This window comes from Anguilla rostrata, chromosome 5 (assembly GCF_018555375.3).
Source record: "Anguilla rostrata isolate EN2019 chromosome 5, ASM1855537v3, whole genome shotgun sequence".
NCBI classification, from domain to species: domain Eukaryota; kingdom Metazoa; phylum Chordata; class Actinopteri; order Anguilliformes; family Anguillidae; genus Anguilla; species Anguilla rostrata.
Genome location: NC_057937.1, coordinates 24,333,566 through 24,353,522, shown reverse-complemented (window position 1 = coordinate 24,353,522; position 19,957 = coordinate 24,333,566). Strand labels below are relative to the sequence as shown.

The 19,957-nt window shown below is 39.2% G+C and overlaps 1 protein-coding gene across 2 annotated transcripts in view; it reads left to right on the top strand.

Moving 5' to 3' along the window:
• rapsn (receptor-associated protein of the synapse, 43kD) overlaps positions 1–19,957 on the top strand; it is a 256,201-nt gene that overhangs the window by 49,180 nt on the left and 187,064 nt on the right. For both annotated transcript variants that reach the window (XM_064337941.1, XM_064337940.1), the window contains exon 2: positions 11,675–12,013. In XM_064337941.1, coding sequence (XP_064194011.1) covers positions 11,675–12,013 — 339 coding nt within the window. The remainder of the gene's footprint in view (positions 1–11,674; positions 12,014–19,957) is intronic.

Sequence of the window (19,957 nt, the reverse complement as noted above, 5' to 3'; positions counted from 1 at the left end):
TCAGGTTTAACTGATAGATACAACTGGGTGTCATCTGCATAGCAGTAGAAATTAATGCCATGTTTGTGAATAACTTGTCCCAGGGGGAGCATATAAAGAGAGAAGAGCAAAGGTCCAAGCACAGATCCTTGTGGTACTCCATATCTAACCCTGGATTGGTAAGAGGAATCATTATTAAAATGCACAAATTGATATCGGTCTGATAGGTATGATCTGAACCAAGAGAGTGCCTGTCCACGGAGGCCGACAAGATTTTCAAGTCTATCCAGAAGGATGAGGTGATCAACTGTGTCAAATGCTGCACTTAAGTCTAAAAGCACAAGTACAGAAATGCAGCCATTGTCTGAAGCGAGGAGTAGGTCATTGAGTACTTTCACCAGGGCTGTTTCAGTGCTGTGAGAGGGTCTAAAACCAGATTGAAAAACTTCCAATATATGACTGGAGTGCAAAAATGAACCAAGTTGTTTTGAAATGGCCTTTTCTAGTATTTTAGAAAGGAACGGGAGGTTCGAGATAGGCCTGTAGTCAGATAGGTAATTCACATCCAAGTTTGGCTTCTTAAGAAGGGGTTTGATGACTGCAAGTTTAAGAGTTTGTGGTATGTGTTCAGATGCTAAAGACGCATTGACAACATGTAACATTGGTGTTCCGATCACTGGTAGTAGCTCCTTGAAAAGCTTCATAGGGATAGGGTCTAGAAGACAAGTAGAAGATTTTGAGGAATTAACTATGGCATTAAACTCCATGAGATCTATTGGAGCAAAAGAGTTCAGATAGGCCGCCCGTCTTTCTGAAGATTCTTCTGAAGATTCTGCATCCATGCGTTGAGTGGATGGAAGGGCAGACCCTATGAGGGGTGATAGGAGAACTTTGAATCTTGTCCCTGATTTTTATAATTTTGTCATCAAAGAAATTCATGAAGTCATTGCTACTAAATGATATTGAGACACATGGATCAACTTGATTCTTAGTCAGTCTGGCAACAGTGTTAAACAGGTGCCTAGGATTGTTTCTATGTTCATCTATTAAAGTAGAGAAGTATGAGGAACGTGCTGTGGAGAGGGCATGTTTATAAGTTTGTAGTCTTTCCAGTCCTGGAGGAATACCTGCAATTTAGTAGAACGCCATTTGCGCTCAAGTTGGCGTGAAGCTTGTTTGAGAGCATGAGTATGGTCATTGTACCAGGGTGCTAATTTCTTATAGCAGACTTTCCTCTTCTTAAGAGGTACGATAGTATCCAGGGTTCTGGAAAGTACGTAATTTATGTTGTCTGTCAGCTGATCAATTGAGCTAATGCTTGCATTTTTGTATGTGTTTGGGTGGGAGCCAAGAAAATCCCCACAGTGCACAAATGAGCCTGGGAGCTCATTAATGAAAGCATTTGCATTCCTGGAGGAAAGCTTACGGCTAAGGTAGAATGAAGGATCTGGTGACACATGACAGACTTGTGAAAGTTGAAAAGTAATAAAATAATGGTCAGATAGCACAGGGTTATTAGGCATAACTGTTATATTTGCTATTTCTGTATCATAAGTTAAGACCAGATCAAGGGTATGGTTATGAGAATGTGTGGACTGATGTATATGTTGATCAAAGCCAATAGATTCAATGATAGACAAGAATGCTTATCTGAGAGGATCGCCTTCACTATCCATGTGAATACTGAAGTCCCCTACAATTACTACTTCATCTGAATTAACAACCAGGCTGGAAAGGAAATCAGCAAACTCAAGTAAAAAGCCACTGTATGGCCCTGGTGGCCTGTATACAATTGCAAGGATAAAACTGACTGCTTTTTTGTCCGGATGTGCAAAACTGAGAACAAGCACTTCACAAAAGTTACATTTGAAGCCGGATTTCAAAGTAGCAAAAAGATTAGAATTATATACAGCAGCGACACCACCGCCATGACCCGTCAGACAGGGAACGTGAGTATAGCTGTAGCCAGGAGGGGTGGATTTATTTAAGGCAATATATTCATCAGTTTTAAGCCAAGTTTCAGTTACACATACGATTTCCACTTGGTGATCAGTAATTAATTCATTTACAAGAGTTGCCTTAGGGGCTAGTGATCTGATATTAATTAATCCAATTTTTAGCTGAGTTTTTAGCTGAGTTTGGTCAGCCGCATTATTAGTAGAATAACAAGGTCAGATTTTTTGCAGATTAGCCGTACAAACACCCCTAATGGGCTTCTTAGCAAGGCTTAATTTTGGTCGAGGGACAGACACTATCTCAATAGCATGTACCCTGGGCAGCAGTTTTTGGGAACAAGCAGAAAACTGTGTAAGACAGTAGGTCTGCTGCCTGGCCTTGGTTCTGGTGTGTCAGGAAATGGAATTTCTAAGACTATACGATAAATTACTAGAGATAAGAGCGGCACCCTCCCACGAGGGGTGAATACCATCTCTTTTCAAAAGACCAGGCCTCCCCCAGAAAGTATTCCAGTGGTCTATAAAGCCAACACCATTTGCAGGGCACCAAACAGACAACCAGCGATTTAGTGATGTCAATCTGCTGTAGATTTTGTCACCACGCCAAGAGGGAATAGGGTCAGAGCAAATAACTGACCCAGACATCTATTTCGCCAATTCACACACACCGATTTAAAGTTATCTTTGGTGATTTCCGATTGCTTCAACCGGATAGCGCCGACATGAATAACAATTTTAGAAAACTGACACTGGGAACGGACTTTGTGCTCTACTGTGTTTGGCTTAAGTGGTAACAGCTGCAGCTCGAGTTTTCTTCTCCTGCATGTGCTCATCAAGCCTTTCTTGGATTTCGCAGGCCAACCATTTCTCTGCAGACTTGAACTTGAAAACATTTGCGAGAGACTGGTCTGTGCAGTGTTTGATAAACATCATGCTGACCTCATGGCTCAGGTCACCAATGCTACGGCCTTGCCTTTTCAAGCATTCATCCGCTACATCCACTGTTTTATTTAGCCTAATCCAGTACTCCATAGCATCTTCACCTGGCATGGGCAGTGTATTACAGAAATCGGCCAAGGGCATGCTCAAGTATGTCAGTTTGCTAAAGTACTGTTTCAGAATATCGAAAATCATATGGGGATTCTCAGCGTGGTCGATAGATGTGTTGTTACGCAGCTTTATTCTCACCACATCCCCTGCTTTGCCTATTAGCCTAGCCAGGATTTCTTCTGAATGCTCATGAACTGGAATGGCTCGCTTCCTTAAGTACAAAGTCATGAGATTTTCCCACTCATGAACTGTGAATTTGTCTGAGCCATCACCCCTGAATATAGGAGGCTCCCTTGCATGACAACCTTGACGTTAGGCAGTGTCGTCTCGGAGGGCTGTTCAGGAGTTCTAGTGCTGTGTGTGCTCCTGTCAGATTGCAGCTGAGCTGTAATGGATTCACTTAGGTTTTCAGCTAACTGTGTAATGAGTGAGTCTAAGTCTGTGTTCTGCTCGACTTGGCTTGGCATGGCATGATCTACATAACATGTCGAGGTAAGCTGTGGAGTGTCTAATGCCATGACTCTAGGCCCTGGTGTTCTGGTCTCTAAGGGTCGATTGAAAAAATTGTCAAACAGATAAATGTTTGACTATGACCAGGAAAATAATACATACCTCCTCTCAGTTAGCAAGGCACAGACTGAGAGTGGTGCAGCATTGACGTCAAAACTGCGACCTCTTAAAGTGACAGTACAGGTATTAACACTTCTGTTTGAATAAGCTACAAAACACACCTTGAACGTAAAGAAAACAAAAGTTCTTCAATATTTATCAGGATTTGGTGAAGTTTCAAACAAAATTAAAGATATAATTTCAACCCGGTTACACTATGCAAGTATTACTGCTAAAATATTTAGGTTATAAACGTTATTTTTGAAATTGAGTGTCTTTAAATAGGTTAGTGGTATTATATAATATAGATATTTCACACTGTAATGTAAGCGTTAGTTAGTAGTTTTTGTGATGCATACAACAGTGATGACAAGAGTGTTGGAACATTGCCAAAATGTGGTGGACGGTTGAAAATTGTTTTCATATCGTCCCATCCCCATACAAGAAAACATACGAGAGTACAGAGTATAGAAATACATACAAGAGTTAATTATTACACATTTAGGTACTGTACAGCATTGTGTGACAATATTTTTGCATTATGTTTAAATCTGATATCAATGTTTCATCTTAAACCTTCATAAGGGGATCATTTGTATGCTTTACAATGGACAAAAAGCATTATATTCCTTTTTGAAGAGATTTTGGATATGTTTCTGGACCTCTAGCTATTTTAGACCACTGTACTGACAGAAAGCTTGTAATTACCACTTGAAAATGATGCAACAGTGAGTTTCTTGAGTAAAAACAGTTGATTTGTAGTGAAATACATGAATTTGTTGTGATTTACAGAAATGCATAATTTAGACATTTTGGGTAGATTTTGAGACGCTGGGTACACTGCTCAGTTTTTGCTTCATAGATCTTTAGTAGTTCTACATATCCACCCTTAGATTTTATGAACTTGTGGTCAAGAAGTTTTTGATCCAGGACATGTATACTTTAACCTGCTGTATATATGCAATCTCCCAGTATTTCACTGTGAACTAAAAAAGAGCAAACTCATTTTATATTTTTTGCCTAGACAATTGCATTTGTGGCACTTTATTTATTCCGGAATTATGAATATAAAGTAATCTAAGGCAGTATTGTAAATGTCTTGCTTCATTTAAGCCATTTTTCAAGTCTCTGTGGTGTTCACATCTGGAGTTATAAAGCTTTAAATAGGGTACCCCCTAAATGGGCAAGGATTGGCCAGATTTGGCATGTGCGCAAAGGGGTTAAAAGTATTGTTATCAAAATTGTTACATGAAACAATTTTGGCTATCTTAGCTCACACAAATTAAACAAGCTGTATCCCACAGCAGTGTTACCCAATGTTTCCTCAATTCTTTCAAGTAATTTGGCCCTGTGTTTTCTTAATCTTGCCATCTGATGTTGTCATTCAAACTTTGTGTCACATCAAACTGTGTAGTAACAACAAATGCCTCATGCATGCCATTTGCATGACTGTATGAAACTGCTGGACAATACCTAAAGAAAGGATATTCCTCCAGAAAACACATTTATTTCTTGTTGTCAAGTTCATTTTACAAAATGTACAAGTCCTTGTATATTTCTCATTTCAAAGAAATACTGATTGTTAAATAAATACTGCACATACATACATACACACATACATGGAATACTTCATTATCTCCATGGAGACATTTCCCTAGCAGCATGTAAAATTCACATTTATAAACACATTTATACCAAAAAAACATACAATCATTCACACTACAGAATAAGGGGGGGGGGGGGGGGTGCAGTGTTCGAATTACGGGCGGATTTGGGGGGGGTCTGACCCCCATAATTAAGATTGGACCCCCCCAAAAGAGTTAAAAACAAGAGGTTGGGGGTGACAAAATATTTATATATCCTCTGATGGGAAATATATTGTAATATTTACGATTACAGGTAAGAAGGATATATAAATATTCCGACACCCCCGACCTGTTGTTTTTACCTCTTTTGGGGGGGTCCAATCTTAGTTATGGGGGTCAGACCCCCTAATTCTGCCCGTAATTCAAACACTGGGCGGGTGGAACAGAAATACAGATATTACTTACACATATTGAGACCTATTAAATAAATATACAATCTTACAAACCTATCCACATATGTTTGCCCCATTAATGTACCGTATACTTGTACACACAGGGCCAAATGACTTGAACGAATTGAGGAAACATTGGGCAGCATTACTGTGGAATACAGCTTGTTTAATCTGTGTGAGCTAAGATAGCCAATATTGTTTCATGGCACTTGGCACAGTTTTGATATCAATACTTTTAATGGCAGGCCTAGATCTGAAGTAATGACTTATAGACAGTGCTTTGTATGTGTGAGTAACTTGCCATTTTTGTACATTGAAAATGTGTTTTTCATGAGATAGAGCATACCTTGGCTTAATTACAATGGGCTGCACAGGATAGACAACAGATGGACCGGCTGCTGTGGTAGGAGGATATTTTTAGCACTATTTAGATTTATACATAGGATGATGCTTTTTCATTACCATGCAGTACCCATTAAAAACACACAATATATTTATCCTTAACACCCAAAAGCGTGACTGATGTTGCCAACTACTGTTGATAAACTAAGTGACACAACCAGATGGCCTAACAGGACTTGCACTTGTGCTCTAGAATAAAAGCCAAAGAGTTAGCCTTCTGAAAGATATCAGACCACCTGAAAATTGACTTAGTTTTTTTTTATGCATAATGTACCTGTTATGATAAATAGAGTACTATGCTGATTTGGATTCAAGGTGCTCCAGATTGCTGACCAGTGAGACTGTATACAATTCATACGTTTAAGTAATTCATGGTAGATTTTGAGGTACATTTGCAAGAAAGAGTTTGTGAATCCTTTGGAATCATCTGGATTTATGCATTAATTACTCATTAAATGTGGTCTGATCTTCATTTATGTCACAATAATAGACAAACACATTCTACTTAAAGTAATAACACATGATCAGTTGTACTTTTCATGTCTTTATTGAACACATGGTCTAAACATTCACAGTTAAGGCTGAAAAAGTATGTGAACCCTTGCATCTAGTAACTGGTATGACCTCTTTAGCAATAACCTCCACCAAATGTTTCCTAAAGCTGCCAATCAGACTTGCAGAGTGGTTAGGAAGAATTATAGACCATTATAGACAGCCCTCTTCAGATCATGCCACAACATCTCAATTGGGTTACAGTCTGGACTCTGATCTAGCCATCCCATTCCAATGTTTAAACCATTCTGTTGTTGATTTACTCATGTGTTTTGGGTCATTGGCATGTGGTATCACTGAACTTTTATTAAGCTTCAGGTGACAGACTGCTACCCTGACATTCTCCTGTAAATTTTCTTGATACAATTTAGAATTCCTTTTTCCCTGAATGATTGCATGTTGTTCAGGCCCTGAGGCAGCAAAGCAGCCCCAAACCATGACGCTTCCTCCCTAATGATTCAGTTGGGATGAGGTTTTGGTGTTGGTGACCAGTGCTTTTTCCCTTCAAACATAGTGTTGTGCATTTCAGTTCAAATGTTGTCTCATCCATCCATAGAACATTGTCCTGGACGCTTTGTGGAACATCCAGGTGGTCTTCTGCAAACTTGAGATGTGCAGCAATGTTTCTTTTTTGGAAAACGGTGGCTTCCCCCGTGGTGTTCTCCCATGAATACCATACTTGTTAAGAGTTTTTCGTATAGTGGAGACATGAACAGAGACTTTAATGAGTTCAAGAGATTTTTTCAGGTCCTTTGCTGTTACCCTAGGCTTCCTTTTGACCTCCTTCAGCATTGCATGCTGCACTCTTGCCATGGTCTTCGCAGGATGCCCACTGCTAGGGAGAGTAGCAACAATCCAGAATTTCCTCTATTTTTGTAGCCGGTGTCACGTGTTGCGTAGCCCGTAGAGCGCTTTCCATATGCTCATTGCGAGCCCGACCTTTGTCGCATGTCTCTCCCTCTCTCTCCTCCTAGTTCTTCCTGTCTCTCTACACCAGTGGTAACCAACCGTTTCAAGCCCAAGATCATTTTTTATTCCAAAATGTATGCCGAGATCTACCACTCCGATATCTTCCAATCAAAACCCACTTACCACGAGTAAGACTGTTCATTGTCATATTTATTTTTGCAATTTATGCTACACATACACACAAAGAACGACACAGTTATGCAGTTATCTGTTCAATGCACAATATTCATATTTACGGTAGGCCTATCTGTTCAATGCAAAATATTCATATTTACAGTATCTGTTTAATGCACAATATTCATATTTAGTTTCTCAGTTCAATAAATAATATTCATATTTATAGTATCTGTTCAATGCACCATATTTAGTTTCTCAATTCAATGAATAATATTCACATTTACAGATACCTTGTTGTGGCAAGTGAGTGCCACCCCTCCTGTTTAAACACACACTCACGGGAGACAGTTGATTCCTTAATTAGCACTGCCGCGCTCTTTTATTTACCGATGCGTTTTTACAGAGATATGTACACAGAAACGACGGTTCCGCAGCCGTCTTGTTGTCAGCCCTCCCGCTCCAGCTTCCGGTCTTCCTTTAAAAAACCCCAGGCTCACTGTTGAAAGCAATCAGAGGCAATCAGCGCAATTAAACAATTAACAATTATCGGCGCTGATTACCTCCAGCTGACAGTCGTGACGAAGGATCCGAGAGCCGCTCCTCTCACACTCTCTCTCTGCAGCCGACGCTCAAACCACGCCCACCCCACCACACTTGTCATGTTAGTCCTGTAGTTTTATTTTTACTTTTGGAAGCCAAAATAAACATATTGACGCTGAATGCACCTTAACTAACATAACAACACCGATATAGCTGAGGGTTCGGCGAAAAAGAAATAAAACGTATTATTTCCACCTGGAATGGGAGCATGAATTTCTTTTTACGTCAGCGAATGAGAAGACACGCCTCATATGCCAACAGGCAGTAGCCTTGCCAAAACGTGGCAACCTGGACGTCTTTGTAGCTGCCTTGCTTTTTTTCTGTAGGCCCGATAAAAAGCGACTTCTGTGCTTTTAGCCCTTTTTTCAGTTCATAGATTCTTTTTGATCTTAATGCGCTGTTGAGTGGATACGAGTCTAAACGAGAATTTAGCATGGGTGGTAGCATGATGACGCTCCAGGTTGCCACGTTTTGGCAAGGTTACCGCATGAGGCATATAGTCTTCTCATTTGCTGATGTGAAAAGAAATTCATGCTCCCATTCCGGGTGGAAATAATACGTTTTTGATTTCTTTTTCGCCAGAGCATGGAAAATTTATTTATTTATTTATTTATTTTAGAAAATACGAAAATGCTAGGGATCGACAGTGAAGGCTTTGATGATCGACCAGTCGATCGTGATCGACCTGTTGGTTACCCCTGCTCTACACTGATTTGTCAAATAAAGCTGAAAAAGCCCAAAAAACATTCAAAAAAAAAACTTTTGTAGCCCTTTCCAGCTTTATGGATCTCAGCAGATCTTGAAGGTCCTCCAAAAACTGTTTTAATCAGGACATGGTTCACATGAACAGGAGCAGGTTCTTGACAAGAGCAGACTCTGGCAGTAACCAAACTTTGTGTACATTTTTTATAGGGCAGGGCACCTCCAACCTATAGCTCCTATCTCATGTCATTGATTGGAACACCTGACTCCACTTAGCTTTTGGAGAAGTCATTACTCTAGAACAGGGGTGCCCAATACCTCGATCGCAGAGGCCATGCTGGTAGATCGCAGCGTCATTTCAAAAACTGTGTCTAATTCTTCCCGTTTTCATCCCATTCCCCTACAGCTTCTGCCTGACAGACAGGTACGCTTGATTGATGTGAAATGTGGCCAATCTGCTGTTGTTGAAAACTTTGTTACATTAAGCGTGTCCATTCATTCATGGTATTTTCACATAAATGCCCAATATTCCATGATAGCAAAATGATAACTTGTATTTTATATGGGTCAGAGCAGTTGTGGTGACACGATAAATGAGGGTCCATTTTAAGCAGGGAATTTCGCTTTAAATATCCAACGGATTATGGTATGAATCTAAAAGGTGGGATTTTGTCCATATATGGTATTGGTGTAATGATTTTACTTTTATGTCAATACAGATTTATATACAATTTGGCTTATATTTCTACATGATAGTGGCAATCGTGGTGGTGACACGATCTGGTCCATTTTTGATTTTGCTATCAATATCCGATGGACAATGGTGTTTTAAATCTAAACTGGGATTTTCTTTGTCCACAAATGATGCTGGTCTAACAATTTTACTTTTATGCCAATACAGCTACACACACTCAATGTTGGGTAGTGGTTGTACACAGTATTATCAAGTAGACTCAAAACATTTACTAGTTGGATTTACAAGAGAAATAAAATTGTTGGATTTGCTTAATAAAATTATAGACATGTTGCACGCAATTTAGTATATGTGGCATCTTCAACTTAATTAGTTTGTCCTATCGTTCTTAATACACTGTGTACAGCCAGCTGGGAAATAAATTTCAAAGATTTGTTGATGTTAATTTGAATCCATTCTTCTTTATACCTGCGCAATATTTCCTCTGCCAGACAACCCCAAGGCACAAAACATGCTTGATAGATAGCAGTGTTATTTCTGTCAAATGCTTCCCGTTTTTCTCCAACTGTATCTTTGGTGGTTGTAGCCATTCCATCTGTAAGACGCTCTGTTCATAACCTTATTATCTACACTATTCTGTGACTCTCAGATAATGTGTAACTTTTGAGCTGTGGCTAGGTTTTGAGATGAACATGATAATTTATTATAAATTAAGCATTTATCATATTATAAAATGTGATTTCACTTCCTAGATAATTCTGGAAAAGTTAATTGTCCACTATCCCTGTTTAATAAATTTTTCATGAGAAAGGATGTAATACATTTTGACACTGCTGTTTTACCAAAGAGTTGAATTATTCAGTGAAATCAGCTAAAGCAGCTTAAAATGAAATTAAATGCACTCAGCCCTTGAGGGAGAAAGTTAGAAACTTCTAACAGATTATTTATTAAGCTAGACAAGCCAATATATATATATATATATATATATACATATGCTGCTAGTATCTAGATAGTTTTTGAAATATACCTTTTGATTTTTTGCAGGTTTGTCCTCTTCCTTTTCATCAAACATTCTCTTGAGATTTATCCTCCTTTTTAGCCCATAGGTCCCAATTCTTACTACCTTAATGAGTTGGAGGGAAATAATTATCATTTTAGTTTATTGGCGCACACCCTTATCACCAACACTTGTAGTGTAAGATGGTTACCAATGCAATCAGAGCTGATCTTTTTCTTGGTCAATCAGGTTTCATTTTATTGGCAGCCTTTAGACATAGTAATGTGTGATGTGCAATGATTTATCTGGAACTGCCAATGAGCTCAGCTGTCTTGGGCTCTCATCAGCACCATGCACAGACAGCAAAACATGGTGAAGACTATGAGCAAGAATGCTTGCAAGCCACTGTTATACATTGAAGACTGCCATTTTATTTGCAGGATGCACAGCTCATGTTTTGAATCATTACATTTTTAAAAAATGTATAGCACTTTTCCGAATGCTCAAAGTGCTTTACAGACTAGATCAGTTTTCCCTGATGTGACTGGTTCACATTTTGTCGCATGACAAGAAAAAGATTGGGTCAGGACAGCTCTTATTGCATTGCCAACAACCTCATACTAAATACCAATCAGTGATGGGAAAATGCTAAAATCAAGCTAAAACAATGATGATTTCTATCCAATATTTAAAATTTCAGAAGTCACCGCAAATGCTTTTTCCTGCAGGACTTCCCAACCCTAGAGATCTACTGTCCTGTAGGTCTTCATCCCAACACTAAAAAAGCACACCTCATTCAACAGTCAGTGATCTCATTGAGCTGCTAATTAGTAGAATCAGGTATGTTGAAATGAAAACAAACAGGATGGTATATCTCCAGGAACAGGGTTGGACATTCAAGCCTGAATAGGGTCCATAGAATCAGATTAAGAATTGCAGATATACAATGTAACTTATTTTGTTTATTTGAATAACTCATATCTCCAAATGGTGGTGGTTGCCCCATGCAGTACGCCTTGGCCCAGATTGATACAGCCCGGGAAATGGAGGATCCAGACTACCTGGCCGAGGGCTACCTGAACCTGGCACGCAGCAATGAGAAGTTGTGTGACTTCCAGAAGACCATTTCCTATTGTAAGACATGCCTGAACATGCAAGGCACCACAGTTAGCCTGCAACTGAATGGGCAGGTGTGCCTAAGCATGGGGAATGCCTTCCTTGGTCTCAGCATCTTCCAGAAGGCACTAGAAAGCTATGAGAAGGCATTGCATTACGCACACAACAACGATGACAAGATGCTGGAATGCCGCGTCTGCTGCAGCCTTGGGAACTTCTATGTCCAGCTCAAGGTACTGCTTCTATGACCTTCACATTTTTTTGGGTCTAATTAATGTGTTGACACTGCTGAAATATTTACATTTTGATGTTGATATTATTTTACAAAATGCATGAATACCAGTCTGACAGCCTGGCAAAGTAATGTCTTTTACACATGATCAATTCCAGTTGTTGTTTTCATAAAACTGAAAGGTAAGACTTTGAGAAGGAGGAACTAATGGTTTTTTGATGTGTTTCAGAAAGGTCTACGTGAACACTATAGTTAATTTTTGCAAAGCAGTTATTTACATCCCAAGTCAGAAGGCCATTTTCAGTTATAATAACAAATATAGCAATTATAGAGTTTCAAGCATGCATCACAAAAATAGACTTAGAAAACATAGAACACAGATATACTGAATATGCTGAATATACATGGGAGTCGAGCTGACAAACTTGTGTATCAATGACCACCAGCCTATAGCACCAGTACAAAAAAGTTTGATCGTAAGGTAGGGTGTAAAGTCAACACTAAATGGTATGTTGTAACTTGCTAGTTCTAAACTAAAGCGGTCTTGTTGTGGTTGCACCATGGATACTTACGCTACATCTTAGACAAATTGATCGTAAAGGATTCCCTGAACCAAAACATTGGCTGTGTCGCAAACTGCATAGTTCCATGCTCCGAGTGCGCATAGCGAGCATGCCTCCATCTTGGAGTGCAGCTCCAAACCAGAGTGTGGTAGTGCGGAACATGGATAAAGTACCTGGATGCACACTCCGTTTTATCAAAGTTTTAAGTGTGCATCCGTGCATGCTCCGACTGGGAAAAATCCCATCATTCCTTTTGAGAAAACTGTCAAGAACAACGGTAATGATGACAGTAGTGTGGTCGCTGCCTCTCTCGGATTGGAAACTTAAATTATGCCATGGGAAAATGGTACACAGGGAGGAGTTTGTATATAAATAAAGTGGTACAGTGTTAATAAATAATGCAATATGTAAAGTATGAGTTGTTTTTTTAGTTTAAGGATATGTAATTTTAACAAGTCTAGCGAGCTATATTGACTACATTGGTGCTGATTGGGTCCCGTTTTGAATAATAAGCTGCCTTCTTATCCTTGCCACAGCCCATTTTCTCTCCATTTAATTGGAAATATACCCCCCGCCTATGGAGCTGCCACCACAAACATGACAGGCAACTTATCTGTTGCCTAACTGCTTACCCAGTTGTTCACACACAGTTGGTATACAGCGCGAAAATAATGAAAACACAGACATGACTGTTTACAATGAAATGGAAACTTTATAATGGGGTTGACAGTTCACTGAAAGCTATCCAAACTACAATTAATATTTTCCAAGCTATTGTTGCCTTCCACTGCTCTTCTGGCAGCAAAAAGGATAATTCAATTTAAGTGGCTAGCTTGCTAAAGGTTGCTGATATTACTGGTTTACTGGTTATATCAGAATATTTCAGTAATATATAGCCTACTACTTATAGAGTGAGAGCACCTATTGATCGGGTTCACTCGATAGACAGGAAAACGGTGCTAAACAGATTTGCAACTGTATATAAAATAGGCTAAATATCGGTAACAATCTGTACCTAGTTATGTGTAAAAAAAATGTTTCTTATCCTCCTATTTATTTTTTCAGTACTTCAGCGATTTTTTTCTGTGCCGGCAAATATGTCAGAGGTCGCCCAGCATTAGCTTTAGTTGGTAAGGGGACGTGCATCGACCACCCCTTTGAGATTGATGAAACTTCTCTTTACTTGAGATCATATTGTAGAAGTGTCCTGTCTTGTGTATTTCAGTTTAATATGAAAAAGGTGGTCCCTACCAGCATTTCTTGCAATCTGTTACATATTCACAGTTATAAATGTGTTGCCTGGAATGCGTATTTCGGACCACGGTGGTGTGGAGGATGGAAGTTTGCGGTTTGGGACCTTAGAGCATAGACATATATACATAGCAGTCAATTCAACGTCTATGTATATATGTCTATGCCTTAGAGTACTATATAATAGAGACAGCGACTCCAATAGAGACATCAGAACCAGGAAGTACCGTTTTTTCGCCCAACAGACATGGGCTGCATCCCAAATGACTCACTTGTTCACTCATTCACTATTCCCTATATAGTGGAAAATACGTAGCACACTACAAAGGGAGTGAGCGGCAGAACTAACGTTTGCTTTTATTTTGTTCACTCTATGAGTGAAGCCTTTTATCCCAGTGGCTACTGCGTGAAGTGCAAAGCCTGGTTGCAAAAAAACTTGAAACCCCGCCCACCCAATGTTAAGTCAATGGGGAAAATGTATTGCAATATACCATTCAAAAAAATATTTTATCAGGGACCAAAGATGACGTTTTCCTTGAGTTGCACTGCTACCGAGATTAGCTAGCTTCTTAGCTAGCAAGCAGCTTCTCCGGAGAAAAACTGTTTACGTTACACTTGCCACACTAACGAAAATTGGTGACATCTCCGCTGGGTCTGATTTTTAAAAATAATTCCCCCAAAATTCCCAAATCTGGGTTACATTACATTACATTACATTACAGGCATTTAGTAGACGCTTTTATCCAGAGCGACGTACAACAAGTGCATCAGTTCAAAGTGCAGAGGTGCAGAAAAAAAACACAAGAGTGAAGTAAAGATCGTAGTGCCAGAAGTGACCACATAGATCAGGACTCCAACCCTGTAGGGTAACCTGTTCAGCAAATAAACAAAACAATCCTGCCAAGTACAAAACTAGCACTGGAATCACATTTGCCTAATCAGAATCAAACAAAACAATCCTGCCAAATACAAAACTAATGAGATTGCATTAGCCTAACTAGGCACATAGAGTAGAGCTAAACTACAGGCTAGGGAGGGGTGGGGAGAGGTGCAGCCTGAAGAGATGAGTCTTTAGTCTGCGCTTGAAGGTAGTCAGATTCTCTGCTGTTCTGACTGCCACGGGAAGGTCATTCCACCAGCGAGGGGCCAGGACAGACAGCAGACGAGAACGGGAAGTACAGACACGAAGAGGGGGAGGTGCCAAGCGTCCAGAGGTGGCAGAATGGAGAGGTCTGGCTGGTGTGTAGGGTCTGATGATCCTCTGGATGTATCCTGGTGCTGACCCCTTAGCCACCTGGTATGCAAGCACCAAAGTCTTACATTTGATGCGAGCCATAACAGGCAGCCAGTGGAGGTCAGTGAGCAGGGGGGTGACATGGGAATGTCTGGGGAGGTTGTAGACCAGACGAGCTGCAGCATTCTGGATGAGCTGCAGGGGTCTGATGTCGGATGCTTCGGTCCCTGATACAATATTTTTTGAACGTAATCTGTACGTGTATATATGAAATTATCGGTTAAATATTCACTAATCTTGGCATCGACCAAATGTATTGCAATATACCATTCAGTAAAATATTTTATCAGGGACCGAAGATGACATTTTCTTTGAGTTGCACTGCCACCGAGCTTCTCCGGAGAAAAACTGTTTACGTTACACTTGCCACACTAACGAAAATTGGTGACTTTGTTGTATGTAATATGCAAATATAATTCAGTTCAGTTGTGTTCTTGGTCATGTGCCTACATCATGTGTGCACAAGGATAGCGCAGACATTGAATAAAATAAATAATAATTTAAAAATTAATATCTTTTGTCTGTGGTAGGAAAATTTTTTTTACCAATAAACAATAATAATTTTAAAACAATAAGTGATTTTTCTTTATAATATAATGCATGGAGTTAACATCAATATTTGAGTGGAAGTATTTTGTTATGTCTATCAAAAATGAATGGAGCCCAATGAGGAAACTTGATTTTTGAGCAAAAACATAGATATCAGCAGGGGGCGCCATTACATCCGGTTCGGAGGTTGAGAACCGAAAGCTGGCCCCTTGTTTGGGACACAGCCATACGCCTCAGAAGTCGTGTTGTCGTTAGCATTTTCGAGACTTCCGGTTCAAAAAATAGACGCCCCTATGGGACAAATGAATGGCGATTTCCGAATTTCTTTAAAATAAATGATGACATTTGGACGTATTTTTGTATATGAATAAATAATGCTTTTTACCCATTTTTTATAATCTAAAAAAATTCTGTCATTTTAAAAAGCCAATTGCTAACAGCTAAGTGTTTAGCCACTCGTGATGACCCGTCGCACAATTACAACATCACACACAGAGCTGTTTCGATACACGCACGAAAACCTTTCTTCCCATTGTTTCCCGTTAGTGTACTAAATTATACATTTTTCTATTTTTTACAGTTGTATATATATCGTTGTAAACATCTTAATATAACTACGCTACTTGCACATCCCAAGCGTTGCTAGGGAACCGCAAAAGCTGTGACGTAAATAACATGCGCAGCAGTGTTAGCTTTTTGTTAGCAAAATAATTGTTTCGGTTGAAAAACGACATCGGAATTCAGCGGATCCAGTACCATGTAAGAGAGAAATGTGTCCGGATGAAAACGTCCAAGTTTTAAACGCCAGCTTAAATCACAGACTGTGACAAGGACGGTTATGTGAAAATCCATTCATTTTTTCCATAGAGAAATTTCCCTTTGAACCGGAATTCCATATGTGGGCAAGGTTTTATGCTCTGCGTTACGTCAGACTTCTGAGGCCTATTGTCACATACGTGACGTTTTATCTTCAGGCTAATCGGGTTGTGTCTAGCAGGTTTAAGGAAGTGCCGTATTATCCCATAGACTCGCCGCAATATATTAATTAAATTGTGCCTTATCTTCCATTCAGGAGGAAAGTCTGACCTCATTTGTTAGCCAAACTAAGGATAAATCATTTGGACAGAATGATTTACTAGTGGGGAAACTAGTATTGATAGGTAAGTAGCTATCTACTTCTTACTAGTTTCCCAAAATTTTACAGATAGTTTCCCATCTTTTATTTAGCTACCTTTCTGTCCAAATTATTTATCCTTAGTTTGGCTACATAGTATCTAATATTTGAGAAAATAAAGAAGCTAATATTTCGATAGGCTACATGAAAAACACAATCAATTTACAAGTATATTAGCTAGTTATGACAGACCTATGGCCTGTTAATGTTACTTATTCCACATACAATTACGTGTTTACATCTAAATTCTTACTAAATGTCCAGAATGGCTAAATGCCGAATGGGGGGGGGGGGGGGGGGGGGAACTAGCTGCATCATTAATGTTTCTAAAAATGCTATTTTTAATACCACCTCACCTCTTTACTTGACATTTTGCTTGTAGCGCTCAAGGTTGTGTCCTCAACAGAGGTGTGGCTGGAGTTGAGGATGGAAGAAGAGACTTATTTGAGTACAGAGATAGTACAGAGTCTAGAAGGGCTACAAAATCCTTCACGGTGTGCCTTTAAAGAACAAAATAAGACACTTTTTACTTTGAAACATCAGCAAAAGTAAACAAGCTGGTTTGTATTTTCCCAAAAAGGAGGAGAAACTAATTTGCCACTAATTGTTTATATTACTGACAGGTTTCATAAAATGGAGCAATAGTGACATTAAGTGGTTTATCTGTTAATTTCAACAACATGGGCCTATACTTGTAAAGCATTTTGACAGAGATGTAGGACAGCCTTTTATCTTTTCATGCAATTTATTTCAATGTTAGGCCAATGCTACGTGCTTGTTAGCTACCTACCAATGTTTTCTTGCTAGTCGTGTTTTGATTTTGAACTAATTAAAACTGAACAAACACAATAATTTTAACCTGGCAAGCTGGCTAGAAAGTAATGAAAGTATTATTAATTTTAGCTGAATCGTTTTTCATTAGAACAAGCTTGATTTCTTGCTATTTCCTTGCTAGCTAACATGAGTGGGATTGCAAGCATCATTTATAATTTATAAAGGCTAGCTTTGCTTGTTAACTAGCTACCCATGTTTTCTTGCAACATTGCATTTGTATTTTGATTTATTATTTTAATACATAACATATTAAATGTCCAAATTGCCCAAAATAGTTTCAGGCTAACCATTTGCTTTCTAGCTATCTTAAATTGTAAAATTATTGTGGTTATGTTCCGTTTAATTCATTCAAAATCAAAACACGATTTGCAAGAAAACATTGGTAGGGATCTAAACAAGCAAAGCTAGCCTTACAATCAAGGTTATTTGATGCTTTCAATCCAACTCAAGTTAGCTAGCAAGCAGTGGGAAAAAACCAAGCATGTTCTAATGAAAAACGTTTCAGAATCAGCATCTAAATCTGCATTTATTACTTTCTAGCCAGCTTGCCAGGTTAAAATTAACTGTGGAAATTCCTTATGACAATGAATTATTTTCCACCACATAAGTAATTCAGTTCATGTAAACCTAACGATACACATTCCTCTCTTGATCGTCTAGCAGCGGTTATCTCCAGTTACTTAGAATCTCGATAGTTCGGCACCGCTGCTAGATGCTCAAGGGAGGACTGTGTAAACCTAACGATACACACTCCTCTCTTGAGCGTCTAGCAGCGGTTATAGCCTAACTATCGAGATTCTAAGTAACTGGAGATAAAACTTTTTTGTACTCCACGTAGATCATAACGCCTTGAATTTAAAAACGACTCATTGAAATCGGTTGAGAAATGTAACCGTTACAGTGCTTTTTATCCAGAAAAACCGCAGCTCCCCCGTTTACTTGTATTTGTTTACAGGCCAGTCTTGCCTGGTCCAATATGGCAGCGACGTTGACGTACGATCCAAAGGCCAATTAAGCTTGTAAGTCAAATTGCCTCCAGGGGGCGTCTGGTTCGTGACATCACAGCCCAATGTTAAAATCCTATTGACTTTTTAAAAATCATTGATTGTAAAATATCTATAGCGATTAAAAATAAAGGATTTCTCACATTTTTTTGGGACCGTCATTCTCTGCCATAGCACGTGCTTGGTTATATTTATTTCAATCTATGGAGGGAAAAAAAAAACGGATTTATGTCGATTTACAATCTGTTGGTGGTCCTGAACTGCACTAAATCAAAATCGCACGGATACACGTCACAACCACGTGTGCTTGTAAGTCTACCCGCCAAGTGCAGTGCCTAGGCTGCCCCTAACTGCTGGTCTGGGATCAGATTTCCCTTCCCTTCCCTTCCTAACTTTAACCATTAGTAGGGGAAGAAAATAACTGACTCTGGACCAGCAGCTAGGGCCAACTTCACCCAACACCGGTGGCTAGCTAGCTATACCCACGACAAACGCGGTGTCACTGGTTAGCTTAATGCATTTTTTCAATAGTCAGGACAATAATGTTAAGAAGGGAGAAAATAATTCCAAATCCAAGCATGTAGAGCTGGTCATATACAGCCAGGGTAGATTAGCGGGTCTGTCAGCGCCAGCATGAAAGATATCGTTTATAAAGTTTTGGTTAGCTAACGTTAACGTTAGGAAGGGCTGGATCAGCAGGTAGCTAGCTAGCTGTCAAAGTCATGTTTATTTGTCATTACAAACCGTATATGCTGTACAGTACACGATGTAACGAAACTTCGTTTCGCAAGGCTTCGGTGTACCCATAGACCGTATAGGGGTGCAACTTAGACTTTCAGTCTGCTCACAGCACTAAAGGAATACACACATTGTGAAAATCAGAATGACAGTGCAGTTGCACTTAGACAAGACAGGTGCAGCAGTTGTGGTAGGCAAGCGATAGACAATTTCTAATAAACAGTTTTATTAAAACATAGTAAGTAGTAAACATATTGTTTGTAATTTATCGAAAACCATGCTGGCTAGCTATATTGTCGTTGTGTTGTGATAAAAATGTATATGACGTTATAGTCCGTTTTAAATCACGTCTTAAGTTAGTTAGGTATACGGTCTATGGTTGTACTTTATAGATCCCTGAAAGGAAATCCTGTTGTCATCACGACCGTACAATTATGATGTGAAAATAAAATAACTTAATAGTAACAAATCCGTTGTTTCCAGTAATTTGAAATTGAAATACGATATCAAAGTGACACTAGAAGTAGAAGGGCGCAAG